The sequence below is a fragment of the Drosophila persimilis genome, unplaced genomic scaffold (genome assembly GCF_003286085.1).
Source record: "Drosophila persimilis strain 14011-0111.01,24,50 unplaced genomic scaffold, DperRS2 tig00000000-arrow-pilon, whole genome shotgun sequence".
Taxonomy (NCBI): domain Eukaryota; kingdom Metazoa; phylum Arthropoda; class Insecta; order Diptera; family Drosophilidae; genus Drosophila; species Drosophila persimilis.
In genome coordinates this window covers 24,342,067-24,359,642 of record NW_020825288.1, presented here as the reverse complement: position 1 = coordinate 24,359,642, position 17,576 = coordinate 24,342,067, and the positions used below count along the sequence as shown (strand labels likewise).

Below are 17,576 nucleotides of genomic sequence, written 5' to 3'. Positions count from 1 at the left end.
ACAATTACCAACAACAACAAAGGCACACGGAGAGAAAATACAATATTCTATGTATGTACCTAAGAACATGTTTTGGGATCGTGTTTAAAGATCATGGTATTCTTGAAGGAGAAGATCTTCAAATGAGATGCAAATAGTTCCCGAAGCACAAGAAAGCTGAAGAGCATTCAACAGTTGATGTAGAAATCAAGTCTATAAGAGAGTCTATAAGGAGATGTGATCCAATTTTTTCATGGGTTCAGACTCTTCTTTATGAGCATAAGTATCTTTTAGACCACAGCTTAGTACATATATTAAGTAAGATCTAAAGACTATCTATACCTAAAAATGTCCCAGAAAGGTTCATATTCCTTTAAGTACATTTTAATTTATATTTAGTCCATTTTAGTGGGCACATTTTTACTAACTTCTAGACAATTCTAGTCTGGAATGTCCAAGAACATATTCCCCTCGAATAATCTTTATAAAGAATGTCGAAATATGTAACTCGAGACCTTAGTCCCATCGTTTCTCTTGCTGTACCTCCCAAAACTCTCTGCTCTGTTCTCCACTCTACCATTTCGTATATTCTTGATCATTTTTCTCAGTGCATCTGCAGCACAGTAGCACACAACACAGATTGCTGTGGATCATTGAATCGGCAATCTGCCAGGTAGAGATCAGACTCCGTCTCGTGTGTCGAGAAAACCCAAAGTGAAATTCAGGTTAGACATGGATTGAAGTCATACGCTAATAAACAGACAAACACGCAGAAAAAGACAATTGTCTACGGCTATTCAAGAGATGACTAGACTGGAAGTGGAAGTGGCAATAGAAGTGCAAGTAATAGAAAGAATCCGAATCAAATGGCTGTCTTTCTAAGCGGCTTCCGAATGGTATTCTATGGCAGATACCCCGAACAATTACATACCGTTGTTGGAACAGAATATGTACAAGAAAAAGTACGAGTAATAGCACAAATAGCACATGACGAATTAATGACAAGAATGTTATAGATACCAGATACAGATACAGATAGATCTAGAGAAAAGTGTTCGCTTCGTCTGTCTCTTTGCTTTTGCCAGACAAAGTGGTTAATAATTTCTATCATTAAATTGCATGTCTCGAGGCGAAACATAACCATAATTAAGTTGTCCACAAGTGCAGAAAGAAGAGAGGCACTGAACCAGTGGAGTGCAGGAAATGTGTGCCGTGGCGCGTTTTACTTTCGGTTTGGAACCATTGAGTCTGGTCGGTCTCTGGCTCTTAAGGCTGCTCTCCTCTGAGCGGCTTAGCAATTAAGCTGTGCAAAAATGCGGCAAATGTGGCTTGGAATGGTCTTACTCTCTGAGCGGTACGTAGTCTTGGTCTTAGTCTTGGGGTTTGGGTTTGGGAAAACACAGCTAACAGTGAAACACGGGGCGTAATGAACCCCACATGAACCACCACATGCTTTCCGGCAAGGTCTGATCTGGTCTGGGCCTAATTTAACAAATATTTTTCCAGGCCAGCAGCCGGCAGACAGCGGGTTTTTCCTTTTGAAAATGTTTGCGGCAGGTAAGCCAGAAATTGTTCTCCAACTGTCGGCCCGTCCGTGTAAATAGTTTCTTTGGAAAAAAGATTATGACAAGTTTTTAATCACGAAGCGAAGGGCCATGCCATGCCATGCCACGCCATGCCATGGCGGTGTCGGGCCCGAGTTCGGATCAGGTCTGTGGCATGTTGTCTCTCTATTGAAAAACGCTTTGGAATTTTTATTATCAACAAGAAAAACAGCTTCAGAAGAGACCGAGACCGACTTTGGGGACAAACAGAGAGACTTTAAGCAGCTGTCGAGCAGTCGAGGCGTTGGTTTAATTATATATTTTATATTTTTTTTGGGGGGACCTCTGGCTACGTGAGTCGTAGGAGTGGCAAGAGGTTCGGTTCTAAGCTGAAGATTAACGATGTCAGCGAAGTGATGCTTTGTCAATTGAGCCAAGAGAGCGTGTCCAGAATTTTGTAATGCTCATTAAGTGAAGAGAGAGAGGGAGAGAGAGAGAGGGTCACTTGTGGTGGCCATAGGAAATGCTTAGTCTGCAGTTTATTTGTTGAATCAACCTGCAGTTGCAAGACTCATGTCAGGGCAACAATTAGTTTCCTGCCTTTGAAAACAGAGAGACGAGGCCCCAAGAGGGGGTCGTCACTTCTGCCTAGTCACTGGATGGATGTGGGCGTGGATGGGATGGGCTGGGATGGGATGTACTTACTGCAAACGATCCTCGGCGGGTCCACCTTTGAGCACATCGCTGACAGCTATCGAGGGATCACCGTTGGCAAAATGGGGATTATCACGTCCACCGGAAACGGCAATGCCGAAGCCATAGCCGGGGACTCGGGTCACCGAAACAGTGTGATATTCCCATGTGGTGCGATCGCCCTGCAAAACCAAAAAATAATGAAAAATATTATTCAAAGAGAAAAAATACAAATGAAAAAGGGAAATCAGTAAAAAGGTTTTTTTTTCCAATTTACTTCAATATATTTTAATTGGAATTTGTTAAGGAACGATGATGGATACACAGCCAAGCGGAAATGCACATGTGACTTCCGTTTCCCAACGACCTGTTGCCCATCCCAAAAGCCACTCGAACAGAAATATGCACAATTTTATGCCCCACAGGTTCCATTTCCATTTCCATCCACCAGCAGTACCCGCAGCACACGTATGCGTCAAAGGGTAGATAATACCCATTAAAAATATAAATAAAAGTAGATAAAAGCGGAATGAAGTAGCGCTGTTTGTTTTCTGTGTGCATTTGCTGTGACTTTCTGGGGAATTGTTTGCTGGTTTCCCCATGTATTCTCTGCACTCGACCAAAAGGTTAAACTGCTCGTAAATAAAGATTCGAATGATTTGTTTATGGTACGGATTTTTATTCGAAAATTCTATGAATGAAAAGCCATAGCCCAAACAAGAGAGTGTTTAGTGATTGTGTGCTGGGAGTATTTGTGAATGAATGCGGGTTTTATGAATGGAAATAGAAGAACTGATATGCAGATTGATTGAACAAAGAACTATACATGTGGAATATTAGTGGATGATCATTAATCTGTTTAATATGTGCTTTAATTTATAGATCTTCATTCATTTCTTTATTCTTTATCTATCTGCTGTTTTATTGCTGGCTCATATAATTCCTTATCTAATCTGTTGAGTTTTTTAATTAAGTTTTCTTACGAAAACCCACACAATAGATTGCATGGCTATAGATATTAAAATTATAAGAGAATTTTACTGGAATGTCCAACTCCTTAATCCCTTCTGCAACACTCCATTCAGTGTTGATTAACGTAGTAATGTCATTACGTACAGTCTGCCATTCAACACTTGTTTGAATGGAATTTATTTACCAACCATTCGAGCACTTCGATGCCACATCGGCACCCCACCTGCAAACCTGCAATTACAACATCATTTCGGGGGTTCAACAGCATTTACCCTCACAGCAGGTGCCGCATGAGGCAGGGCGGAAACCATGCAACCCCCCGCCTGGTAAACTCAATTGAGAGATCTCCCAATCATTTGCACAAATCCAATACAAAATAAAACGAGAAAATAAATCAATTAAATACCAAATCCCATTCGAAATGGGAGCTCCTCCTCCCGCTGATGCTGCCGCTGCCGTGGCATGGCATGCATTCAACATGATTCACTTGAATCCGTGGCACTTCATGCCCCTCGCAATCGATTTCGAATCTGTCATTCAGACAGCCAATCCCCTAAAATAAAGCGAATTGCCTGGTCCCAGGTGGGCGCCTTAAAAATAATAATAATAACAGACGCATCCAATTTCAAAATTTTTGTGGAGAAGCGTAGCCGCATTTCATGTGTGGGCCGCCAGACGCCAGACGCGCGCGGCTCTAGACAAACACACACAAAAACTACTACAAAAATAATAAACAATAAACAATAAACGGAATAAATGAAATTAACTAACAAAAAGCTGTGTCGGTCGCGTGGGCCAGCACCAGTTCGGAGCAGAGTTTATAAATATTTATAAGAAAATATATATTTTAGTTGCAGCCTCGACAGAGACCCCCTCCCCCATCTGTTGCAGGTGTAGCATTGGGATGGGGGCATGCATCCATGAATTTGCATCAGACTCTGACTCCACATCTGCTCCGAAAAAGGGGAGCATTTCTTTTACTTTTGGTTATGCTTCGTTGGAAAAAAAAACAACACTAAAAAGACGATTTATCAAAGATTTATTTTGACCGAGTTTTTTGTTGCGTGGGGGCGGCGGCGGTAAAATTATAATTAACTTAATTGCAAGTGAAATTAGTTGGAAATTCAATGGGGTGTGTGCACAGCCAAAGACTTTCTTTGTGGGGTTCCGGGGGATAGGCACAAGGCACCAGGGGTACGGTGGTATCCATATGAGCAAAGATATTCATAATTAATCTTGTCATACGCTGTGCACAAAGGCCGAGGCAGAGCGCCTCTTTTTTTGGGAGGAGTTTCCTGGAAATCAAGCCTAGGGGGAGAGGCGTCAAATAAGACCATGAAAAATGGATGAAAGATAGATTTTTAGAACCCTGAAAAGGGGATCTTTAATTAAAGAAATTTACTGTAAGACTTGAATCAGCGATTGATCAAAGTAAGTCCAAGACAGAGTACATTAGAGATACTCTTAGTTAAAGATAGATTTCGTATCTAATAAAGAGAATACAAATGTTTCTGAGCCTTAGGGATACTTAAATACCTGTCTTTGTACGTTCGAGATATTTCAATAGGTATTACTGTATCTGTATCCTAGAGTTACAGAAGTATCTCATTCAGCTAAGCCATTCCCAATACAAACCAAACCCTAGGAATATTAGAAATAGTAACTGCCTTCAATCTACGTAAAAGAACCCCTCAAAACCATCAAAACCCAACATACATCTCCGAAAAAGGAAACTTTGGTTAAACAAATCTCTTGTAGTATCTCTTGGAACTTCTCTTGAAGAAGTTTTCCGTGTATTACTACCGTGTATCCCATGATAAACCACAATCCCATGCCCATTATAACCTTGACCCCCTCCCCAACATTCCAGAGACCCAAACTTGTGTAAAGCAACCTTCGTCTACCGCATCTAAAGCATACATCAGATGTTTTATCTACAGAATTCTGTGTGCTCGGCTCATCGTCAGCGTTTAAGTCACAGTCCCAGGCCCTAAGATTTACTACGCATTTTCTACACACACTCTTGGGCATTTAATGGCGTTTAATTATAAGGAAAAATAAGTTGTTGTGCTTACCACCAACATGTTGTTTGGAATATAGTCCGGAAACTTCATTTTGTTAATGAAAATGAAAAGCGTTTCTTGAATGGAACTTTGAACGAGTCAAAGTAACTTAATTTGAGCACTTAATTGGCATCGCGCGTATGGCATACTCGTATTTATATTTATGGAGAGACTCTAATCTTATTTGTGTTTCATTTGTGGACTCTTTTGCAGCGGAACTGGAAGCACAGAGCCATACAAAATAAAACATATGTACGAGAGTATTCCCCCACAAGAAGGGGGGGCAAAAAGAAGTATGAATAAATGTTCAAAGTTTGTTTTTTTTTTTTTGTTATTCCGCGATAATAAAGTTTCTGCTGAGGGGAGACCGGCGCGCCAACGGCTGGGCTGATGTCACTTTCAATTGTTGTTAACACGAGAGAGGGCACAAATCGCATCTATATATAGAAAATCCCACAGATTGATTGCACTGACACTGAGATAATGATTTATAAATATATATTTTTCATGAATATTTACTATTACTTTGTTTGAAGTTGGATTTCGATTCTTTGAGTACCATTTGCATGGAAACTGCAATTTTCGTTTATATTAAATTTTTGTTAGTTATGAATTTCATTAAAAGATTATTTGCATTTGCAAAAATCCCATAAATTCATAAATACTATATTTATTTGCATTATTTTTTTTTTGTTAGTCTTTACTTTTGGTTTCGTTTTCGTTGTGCCTTTTGGGTTCTTATACTTTGGAATTTATTCTTAAATTATTTGCATATTCAAATGACAGGCGACACGAAATATCTTCGCGAGGCGTCATCGCGTACTACAGTATCGCACAGATACTTTGCGCTCTTGCGAGTAAAAGCTTTTATATGGGTGTTGAGGTGGCACAAATTAGCATGAAACTAAAATATATACATGTAGATGCATAGATACAAAGTGTATCTCATCGGATCATTGAGAGTGGCGGGCACTGGCAGACAATGGCATTTCTTTATAGACTTTATAGAAACCAAGTGGCAAAAGCCAATGACCAGCTGGGCGGGAAGCGAAGGGAGGCGAAGGGCACTGCGACTCTGGGATCTGCCTCTGAGTTTGCGTTGCAAATTTGGAGCGCCACAAAAAACAACAACAGTTGGCTTTGCCTTTGCATTCGCTTCGAAACGTATCTGTTGTATCTGGATGCACCGAAAGTGAAATGTTTTTCGTTTCGCGCCTCACAGCTGCGCTTCGCTGAGCGCATTTTCCATTGCACGGTGCACGGTGCACGCTGCAGTCGGTTTCTGCTTCCCGGTTCCCCAAAAGCCACTGCCATTCCCTTGTTGCTAGTCTAGATTTTCGTTTTCCTTATACTCTGCATCTTTTGGATACGGAGTATCTTTATCTTTTTGGTTCGGAATGTCACTTGCTTCGTTCGAACAGCTGCTGGTCTTCGAAGCTTATTAACATTTTACATTCTTAAGTAAAAAATGAACAAACACAAACACAAGCACAAGCACAGCGAGAAGGAGAGAGGTGGTGATATAAAGAGGGGCGCCGTGGATACCGTATCTATCGGATACGTCGCGCCGTCGCAGTTGTCCGCTCGCGGCCACGGTTGAAACTTGATTGGAAACTGTTTTTACCTACACTCCCAGCGGCCATGTGGATGCCAGTTCCACAGACGGCCAATGCGATCCAAGCACGCACACAGCGAGACACTGCCTGCTTGTGTGCGCTGGTTACGTTCCACAGTCCACAGGGCACACACACACCGCCATAGAGGCGGCCGGAAAGGCGGCAGCGAAAACGAAAATGTAAACAAAAATGTGAAAGAAATCTCTGGCAAATAGAAAATATTTGATAAAAGTTGTGCATGAAAGAGATTTCAAGATATGGGTCTTTTGTTTTCTTTCTTTCATTTTTTTATGAACTGCGGGTCAGTGGAATGCGTTGGCTGCTGTGTGTGTGTGTGTGTGTGTGTGGAACCCATTGGTGTAGTGGAAACAGAGGAGCGGCGCAATCGAGAATGAGAATTATATGTAAAAAAATGATCCGGTTTGATCGTCTCCGACGTGTTTTGAGGAGGATCAAAGAAGGAGCTGTTGGCAAAAGATCAAATGAAGGCAGGAATTTCATCATAAATTGAAAAACGAAAGGAGGAAGAGCAAGAGTTTTTCTAATAAAGAAAAAAAGAAAGAATAAATCACCATAAATTATAGAAAATTGAAGAACTTCCAAAATTACATTTTGTATATATTTCATCATAAATTGAAAACCGAAAATTCAACAAAAGGATCTTAGGATCCCATAAACCATCGAATATTTCATCATAAAGTGAAAACCGAAAATTATACAAAAGGAAAAAGGATCTTAGGATCCCATCAACTATAGGAAAGTAAAGAATATTTCATCATAAATTGCAAATTAAAGTAAGAATTCTTCTTAAATAGTTTCAAAAGATTTCTACACTTTTTGATGAAAAATCAAGAAAGAATCCTTTTACGAAAAATATATTTCTTTCTAAAACTCCTCAAGTCTCTGAAGTACCGATTATGCTCTCAAAATTAAAGGCCAAAGATTTTCTTTTCTTAACGAGAAATATCTTCAAAGAAAACCATCTACTTCAATCTCTATTTGCATAGAAATAAAACCACATCAGTTCAATTCGATTATGGGGAAAAGTCAACAAGCGCCCCATCTAACACTTTCCTCAATCGATGCAATAAATCTTCATTTGAACACACAGATTTCTGCATATATTCCGCAACTTTTCCAGACACTTCAAAGGCAGAAGAAAACAAGTTGAAAAGTTCACAGCTTGAGGAGGAGACATCTTTCAACTTCAATTCAATTAACGCTGCTGCCTCTGTGTCGTCTCCGATCTGCGGTGGGATCATGTGCAGTGGAGCAATGGAGCAATGGAGCAACAATGGAGAGGAACAGAGCGTATTAATTCAATCAAGAGGTTCGCTTATTAAACGTTTAAACGTTTAAAGTGACAAACATGAGACCCCGACTCTGAGAAGGGGACGGAGAGATCACTCCATTGAGCGATGTGGAGGGGAAAATTCTGTGAATTAAATTTTATACGATTAAAGTGCAAACTATGCAGAAAATGTATTGCATTCATGAATTTTTAAAGACAAAACATGAAGCACAGACAAAGAAAACGACAAAAAAAGAGTGTCATGGGTAGAGTTCTGCAGTGGATTTTGTATCTGTATCTGTAGAGATTTCTATTCATATATGTAGATACAGTAGTAGTGGACGACTCTCGCTGGCTGTCAGCAACTGGAGACTGCAACTGACAGCAGCAGCAGCAGCATTCCCGCACTCCTCGAATATTTATGCAAAATTAAAAGCAAATCAACCGAGGCAGCTCTGCAGTTCTGCAGTTCCCATTCCCATTTCTAGCCCCATCTGCAGCCACAGTCGTCACTCCTCATGGCAGTAGAGTACATGTAAACGATTCTGACGCCATTGCCAATATCCACGGAAACAGAGACAGAGACAGAGGCCCTGCTGATGCTGCCTTTAAACAATGGAAACTCTAGACTGGAATTTCTATAAAGTAGAATTTCTTGTTGGAGGGAACTCCATGCCAAAAAACAAACAGAAACCAAAGACATGCCTCACATGCAATACTTGTAGTTGTTCAATAGCCCCCCAAAACAAAGGCCAAATATTGTTGGAGAGCTGAAGGAATATCGATTCAGTTTTGTAGGCATTTTTTTGTTGGTTGGAGGTCAGGCTTTAGACAAAGGTATCCCCCATGTGCAGAGACACTCGTAAATCATGGGCCATGCCCGCAAGTTGGGGTCTCTTTCGCTCTCTGATCCAAATGATTGCCTTTAATTTGTTCAACACCTACTGGGATTTTGGATTTAACCTCTTGTTTCTTTCCTCGGCAGTGGGCCCACAATTTATCAACATTTTAATGATTTTTTAATCTATTTCTTTTCTAGTCTCTCGCTGTACAGTCTCAGGCGATCGATGGATCGATCAGGTAGGGGAAATGCAAGGCACAAATTCAGGCAGAAAGAACAAAAAAAAAAAAGGTTCTCAAGGGTCATTTCAGGTACAGAAAAAGAGCAAGACCTTGTCTTGTGTGTGTGGATGGTAATCTACAGAAAACATATTCCACAACACACAGAGACCTAACCTATCCCTAGAGGAGTGTAGTGGTTGTTTCTGCCATAGATGTCTGCTTCCCTTTCCTCCTCTCTCTCTCTCTCCCTCCTCTCACGGGTGTACCTCAATTGATAAACAATTGACTCTTGTGTGTGCATCCCAGACATACGAACATCGACACCGACAGACAGACAGACAGACAGACAGGCACACAGATATAGCAGAACAAATACAGGCACGGAAATGCAATCAACCATGACAATTTTAATTTAAGTGTTCCCTCGCCTCTCTCTCTCTCTCTCTCTTGCCTTTCTTCCTGTCTCTTTCTCGGCATTGGCAGGATATAACAAAAAAAAACTTGGCAAAGTTGTTGCATTTGGTCTTTGCCAAATATTCCTTCTACCCTTCTGAAACCCCCACTTCCTTTCGCCGTTCCGTTCCTTTCCTGTCCCTCCTCTGTACTCTTCCTTCTTCCCCCCTCTTTGCATTCCCCATCTGCCCCATGTTGCGTTGTAGTCAGCGACGAGACACGAACCTCAAAGTAAATAAGTTTTGGGGATAAAGGGATTTCGGGAGTACGTTTGAGGCTTTGTTTTTTTAAGAATGACGATGATACACATACAGTCAATGAATTCCTCTAGACTTGAGAGCATTTTGCGTGTGTGGTTTCTATAGTTGTACTTTTTTTTATTAGGGTGTTCCACATGTTTATAAACTTTCAGAAAGGCAGTGGATCGTATTGACAATATAGATTTTATGGAGAAGAAAAGTGGTTGGTTGGTTGGATCTGGACTTTAGATATTCCAGATATAGAATCGATCATAATTTCTTAAAAACTAGGGGTATATGCTTTGTCCTTAGCACCAATCATCACTTTCGGATGAGCGCAGTATTCAGTATTTGGCTCGTACTCGAATGCGAGACGAAGGACCGATGCGGATTTCCATTGTTGGCTTTGTCTTCCATTTCCTAAGACCCTTAGATGTGTGATCCTAAGATCGTTCTATTAATATGACTTACTGACAGTTACACACCCTGTAAATGTATCTTAAATTCCCCTGGATTATTTGCAAATATTTTTATTTAACAAATTTCCTTAAATTTCCCTAAAAATCCTTTCCCATTCTCCCCCGCTTTCTCTTTATTAGAGAGTTACCATCGAAATCCCCCCTTATATTTAGAGTTCTTTCCACACATTGAATCACCATAATGTCAAATATTAGTGCTAATGCATATCATCGACAGATGGTGACCCCTTTCGAAAGCTACTTTCGTATGCAAGTCAGATGCTGATGGAACCCCAGCTGGAACGTGTACCTGACCCATCCCCCATGTCCCATCTGTCCATTTGGCCGGGTGTTAAGCGACAGTGTCTCCTGCTGCCCCTTCCCGCTGCTAGTCTGTGTCGTTGCACCATCATCCTGGTGGCATCATGGCAGTGATATTGTTGGAGGACATCCACATCCACAGGAAGAACAACAACAGCAACTGGAGGTTGGAGGTTACGTTGTCCTGCCGCTCACGTAGATGACATACGACTTGTCTGCGACGATTAACAAGTCGGCAGAGTGGGGCCGTGGCTGGTGATGAGTGAAGGAGGACCAGGCGACAGAGAGTAAAATGGCCACGTGACGGGTCGGAGAAGGAGGAGGCAAAGGCCAGGCAGTAGGATAGCCGGAAAACTCTGAGGTGGAGGCTGAAACTGACCTCCTCGCCCCCCCACTTGACATGTCGAGGCCATTTTGGGGAAGGGCTTTTCAATAACAACATTTGCATATTCCATGACATTGATGTGTGCATGTGGGAAGTACTCAGACACTGAGGGAAAAACAACCAAACTTTAGAGATAATTTCCCTCGAAAGATGTACATCCAGGTCTTGGAAGTGTACGTCTATCTGTAGTGCGAATAAATATCTATCTTAGATGAACGTATTCTCTAAAATGGTTTACTTTGATTGGTGAAATACTGAAGCATCATAAGATCGCAAGGATACTAGTCCCCTATGCCCCAGTTTTCTCAGTGTATGGACGAGTACATATTTATGTGGCACTGTTGCCAGGCCAGACCCAAATGATGCGTCTGAGTGGCTTTGGGTTTACTGTTGTTTCTGTTGCCGCCGTTGGAGAGGATCCTTTGGGGAGCATTTAACGAGTTTTATGCCGTCGCGACGTGTTAATGCTTTTGCAGGCCGACTTTAAGGCCAACAACAAATTGGAATGATGCTTAAACTGTAGCACACACACACATATACACTCACACGCACAGAATGTACCCCAGTATCTGTCGGATACAACTTTCGAACCAAAAGCAAACACACTCCATATCCATAGGCACTATTTGGTTTTTTTTTCTTTAAAGAATTTCTATCGGTGTCGAGTGTTTTCTTTTGTTTTGTGCGTGGTACGTGCTTGAACTACAAAACTCTAGATTTCATAGATACACACAGCCACATATATAAATTAGGCAGAAGAGGAAACGCTACAGAGTAGTGCCCCCTACCCATTCGGGCCCCTCCTCCATTCGACTGCAAGAAAAGTGCGTTCCTCATGTGCTTGAATTATGGTGCGCATGCGTGCCACGCCACGCAGAGGCCCTTCTTCGCCCCGGGGGATACCCTGAATGCCACTTGGAATTGTGCCCTCCGCTCAAGTGTGTATCTATCTATCCCTATCTATAGATACTCGTGCTCGCAGCTTGTGGAATGTGCTTGTGGAATGACCTTTACGGCAAGGCACTCAGATTTGGGTCAGTCATGCAGCAAGGATTACGAATGGATGGTAGCGGGGCTTGAAATACGATGTCACAAGAGAAATTCAATGATTAAAAGATCTAATGGAAGATTAGAGGAGCCCAAGCCTAAGAATTTGGCACGACTGAAACATTATTAGCGGTTCCATAATAATCCAAAAGGGTATATTCGTTGTTGTCTGAAAAAGATAAGAAGATCTTAGCCCAAGAGTATGCTTGATTGAATTACTTGAACAGATCTTGAGTGAGATCTTCTACATCCAAGTAATCCTTACCCAATAAGAGTCTAAAAGATCTAAAGAGCTTTCCAACTGAATGAAATCTCTGTATGAGTCCCTTAAGAGACTTTTGCTCCAAGAACATCAACATCTTAAACACTCACTTAATCCTTAAAGTCCAAGTAAATGTATCCGATGCCGTGTCCATTGTCATTTGGTGGATAACCCGTAAGCGCTCTCGAGCATCCTTTCACTTGTTACGACGTGTTATCCTCAACACTCACACACACACAAAAACACACAGATATCCTCCTCACACAATGCTTGCTCTGGTTCTGGTTCTTGTTCTATTATCTCATCCATGGCCTCTTTTTTCTTTCCGTGCGATGGGTAAACAGGAAATGGGATACAGCAGGATACAGGCTGGAGAATATGCATGTAGCGCCCTCCCCGCCTCCCGTATGCAAAAAGTAAACACTCTGAAAATGAGTGTGTAATTTTCCCAAGGCAAACAGTCAGCAAACGGCAGTGTTCCAGGGCTCCTCTTCAGAGGAGTGAGGCATAGCCAAAGGAAACACGTGTGAAGTGCCACAAGGGGCACAGGAACCGGCAGAATGTCGCCGCCTCTGACATGTCTCTGAATCGAAATCATTATGTCTCCATTCTAATCAGTGAATGCAGCGGCAGAGAGAAAAACTGGGGCAAAGGTAAAGTTTCCTTTGGGAGTTGGAAAAGGGCAAATAAAAGATATTTCTGAATGAAATGTTGTAGTGGCGTGAATCTAGTGCAAAACAGAAATACATCTGCTTAAAACGGACATTTAGAGCTCGCTAGTAGTCTCGTTTAGGGGTTTGCCTCACAGTGTGGCTTAGCAGTTGAGGGAATTAGCATGCCTCCCCTTTCCACTCCCCACTCTAGACCGTAACCGTGTCATTAGCTCTCCCCACTTAGTAGAGTACTTTATTTATGATTGTTTGGACAATCAATCGTTTCATTTGTTCTGCCCCGTACTCTGTATTTGATCAAGCAATTAAATGCTCGACACGGCACGAAAAACCCACGCAGAAATACGAGTATTTGCCTCTCAACGAGTGGAAAAAAATCCATAATATTTAATGTTACTCGTTTGTAATAAATGCAAACTATGTGGCAAGCCATCAACACAGCCACAGCCACAGCCACGGCAAAGAGCCGCAGGTACAGTCACCGGCAAAGGCTACAGAGTCACAGAGCGATTATCGATACCCACACAATCGATTTATGTGCAATTTGCATGGCTGTGCGGTGTCACTTTAGATAAACGTCACACACACGTAAAAATAATTGACATGGCTTTCAGGGTACAGTGCGGAACGGTAGAGCATTTGCTATGCTAATTTATGACGGTACACTGCGCGACAGAAATATGACGTCAGGGAGTTGTGTTCCAAAAACAGGAAGCAGTCAAAAATGGATTCCATTGGATTGAATTTCTGTTTGTGAATGAATCTTTCTCCAATTTGTTGCAGTATCGCTATACTTTCACCGCGCACTGTATAGAATGTGGGCACATAAATATTTGCACGATTTTGGTGCACTTCACAAGTTTGTATTTTTGTGGCTTAGTTTAATAGACTTGCTATCGCTTTTACAGTGTGCTTATACTCTCGTTACACACTGTAGCGTGGACCACAACATTGTGTATGCCCCCACATGTTTGTTCATTGGCTGTCCACACCTTTGGGATGCATCAACGATTCCTCTTTTGGGGGACACAAACTGCACACAATTAAGTGCAATTTTCTATAGAAAATATTTATCCGAGGAAGTCAACTGGAAAATGAAGCCTCCCCAAAGAACAACTATTATTTTTAATGCTTGAGAGCCTTCAGCTGCAGCTCCAGCGTCTATCCATCCGTAATGAGATCCAGTCTGCGCCCTTAATTACGCTGCAAATTATTCATACTCACGAATAAGCGGCCCCAAAGGGCATGCGAAAGATTGTTTTCTAAAAGAACGTTTAACTCACCTGCAAAGAAAGAACAGAAGCAAAAGTTTAAAAAATTATAATAATTATACAAATTATAGCTAATGGTAATATCAGAGAGCCCTCTAGATATATAGTCTTTTATGTATATATATTCGCCATTTATCCCCATGATTCATAAACATCTGTCTCAAAAGACAATCAATCTTTATCTTTTGGCTTTTGTATTCAAATTCCAATTTAAAAGATTCGGTATTCAGAGTTCAGTATTAAGATGCGTACGCAAATCGCTTACAAATTCAAAAATAAAAGAATTTAAATTCGCAGAAAGACCGCAACGAATCTTTCCACAGTTTTTTCGAAGTTTGCCTTTGTGGCCTCTTTTTTGGGTCTTTTGGGTCTCATCAGTTGGCTAAAAGCTCCCTTTACCCCTTTCCCTCTCTCTTTGTGTCTCTTTTTCTGATGTTTTATTCAATCTGCGATTGATTTGCATATAAAATTGCTTGTTAGCCCTGCTTTCTGCTTGGTTTTTCTGGTTCTGCCTTCAGTTGAAATAACGCCAACTTTCACATGTAATTCTGTCCCACATGTTCCCATGGATTCAAATGAAGTTCAACTTTGACATTTTACTGTTTGCGGAGTGGGGGGGAAAGGCTGAATCTAATTGAACCCACACAAAAAATCATTAAGGTGTGCATAATTGCAATTGTCGGGAGATAATGTCCCAAAACGAATGGCAAAAAAATTAGATACATAACATAAAGATTGAGATACCCATAAAAGATACTACGATAAATACTAGAGTTTTCCAGTAGATGCTAGATGGCCATCCGTCGTGGGCATATGGCAAAAAAGCTTGACCATCAAGGGTTAAAATTGATTCGATTCGAATGCCCCCCCATTTGTAGAACTCATTCGCCAATTGAATTTCAGACAATGCCGCAGACAATGCAAACAGTGAAAAAGCCAATTACTTTTTATCACAATTCAACAGCTTGCCAGCCAAGGGAATTTTCATAAATATCAACACGAATGCGGAAAAAGTGTGGAAATGGCACGGAAAAATAATAATATTTATGGCGAAAAATCAGACACGCATAAATATTTTGAACGAACCCAAAACCGAAGATAAATACACGTTAAATAAAACAAATACGCGATTCTATAACTTCATTTGAGAGGTGGATAGAGGTAGGTAGAGGGAGTGCAATGAATCATTGAATAGGAATGGAAATGTGGCTTAAGGAAAGGCAAACAGAAGGACGGGCCGCAATTAATTGAATGCAAATATCGAGGGTCAAGGAGGTAGACATCGAAAACCGCAGGTGGAGTCGTCGATTGTGGGGGGGGGGACTGGGGAATGTTTCTGTTGTGGAGTGTTCTGCCTGATTTGATGTGAACAAAACGAAGGGAACACCACACATACAGAACTTTATTGTCCGGAAAGTGATCGCCCAGACAGCAATTGAGTGAGTGAGTTGTTGCGAAAATATGCGAAATGTGTGTGCTGTCTCTTTCTATGCCCTATTCTGATAGAGTATTCCGCTCTTTTGGTTAGATATTGGCAATGGAAAGGGAATAAATCTTGATCAGGTGGGCTCTTTTTGGTACGCACTCACGTGCTCATTGAAGCATTTTGATCTTACTCGTTACTCATATTATAATTCAATTGTCTTTGGTATAACCTATCTATTTCTTATATCCACAGGCTACTTCCTTCCGCCACCTACAATTTTGTAAATATTGTGGCATCCACAATCTTGAAGATACAAGAAAACCGAAAACGCAGAATCGTTTATAAGGACCATATCTTAAATTAAATTAAATTAGGCTTAAATGAGCTCATTGCAATCGGATTATTATCATAGACAGAATGAGCCAAGCAAAAAGCAGGGTATTTAGCTTTTAGCTATTTGAACACCTGGCTTTTGAACACTATTAATGCTAGAGTGAATATTGTGTGAATAGTTCTTAGAATGCAAATGCAGATCTCTGATTTAGGAATACATTTCTAGTTATATTATTTGTATATAGCTTTAGTTACTTCCTAATGAACAATCTATTTGGTTTCAGGAGTTAAGAAAACAAATCTGTAAAGTTTTTTATGAAAATTTTAAATTTTGTAAACTTTTAAACATTTTGGATCAACATTTTTAAGTTCCTAAAGTAATCATCTTTCGCAAATCATAATATTTATAAGAGTTTCTTTATTATTTTAAATTGAATGAGACTTTCCTCTGGTTTTTTTTAGAAATACTTAGCTTTTCTAATACAAAATCCTCGAATTTGAGAATCTTGAAACCTCTTAAAATCTCCTAAAAAAATATCTATGAAATTCAATAGATAGAAATTCAATAGAATTAAAAGAGTACAAAAAGTTCGTTTTATAGAAATTACTCTTCCCGCATTTCTTGTTAAAAAAAAAAGAGAAACAGGTTTCTTCATTATGAATCAATCGGCAAGAATTTGAAACTGGGTGCGGTATGTGCACCGCGGAGGTGTGTGTGCGGGGCGGGGAGGTGCGGTGGGGTTTGGGGGCAGGCACGCAGCATGTCAAGTGAAGTATTCATTTGGTTGCCGTTGCTGCTCGTATCTGGAAACTGCACAAGATACAACTACAAATCGCTGCCATTCATTTCCTAATCAATGTGGCTGCCGCTGCCGCTACTCCAATGCTTACTGTTTTGTGTGTGTTGCATGGTTTCGTAAGCCAAAAAAAAAACAAAAAACAAGTATTTTGCTGCAACAAAAAATGCAACAGAGCTGTTGCTTTCAACGCATTTTACATGTCTTATTTTATATCTGTGGGGTTTTTCTTTTTGTCTTTTTCCGTCTTTGAAACTATGCAACACACATTGCTGAATGAACCACAGATTGTGCCGACTTGAAGGGGGGGTTCCCCTCCAGCAACGGCGGCCCCCCAGTTTAAAATCCAGTTTTATTTTTTCGCCGTATCTACTCGCAGATTGTCGCCTTTTGATTTCAAGACTTCCCATTCCAAGCTGCTAATAAATCTTGGCTCTTAATAAGATCGTTTCGCGTACAAATATTGTGTTTGTGAAATTTTTGCATGTGAGAAGTGGAACAAGCAGGTGGAATGGAATACCCATACTCAGAGAAGGGGGGACTGCGAGCGATGGGTTCTAAGAAAAATAGTAGGAAGCTTTCCGTTTTGGCTTCCAAGAAACAACCTTAGGGTCTGCAAGACTCTATCGAATCGGTTTTAAATGTCGCTTTGGTTGCCAAACGCCCTCTATTCAGGGGGAGGGGAGGGGCCAT

General features: G+C 40.9%; 1 protein-coding gene across 12 annotated transcripts in view; it reads right to left on the bottom strand.

The window, feature by feature from the left end:
- The window catches only part of LOC6591785 (tight junction protein ZO-2), a 122,027-nt gene that overhangs the window by 14,602 nt on the left and 89,849 nt on the right, over positions 1-17,576 (bottom strand). For 9 of the 12 annotated variants that reach the window (XR_003408577.1, XM_002017350.2, XM_026987255.1 and 6 more), the window contains one exon: positions 2,229-2,398. Coding sequence is in view for 11 of the 12 variants with exons in the window: in XM_002017350.2 (XP_002017386.2) it covers positions 2,229-2,398 (170 nt within the window). In the remaining variant the exon portion in view is untranslated. Of the gene's footprint in view, positions 1-2,228; positions 2,399-5,263; positions 5,470-6,729; positions 6,814-17,576 lie in introns of those variants that run through there. The other 3 variants (XM_026987239.1, XM_002017353.2, XM_026987246.1) reach the window with 3 other exon arrangements.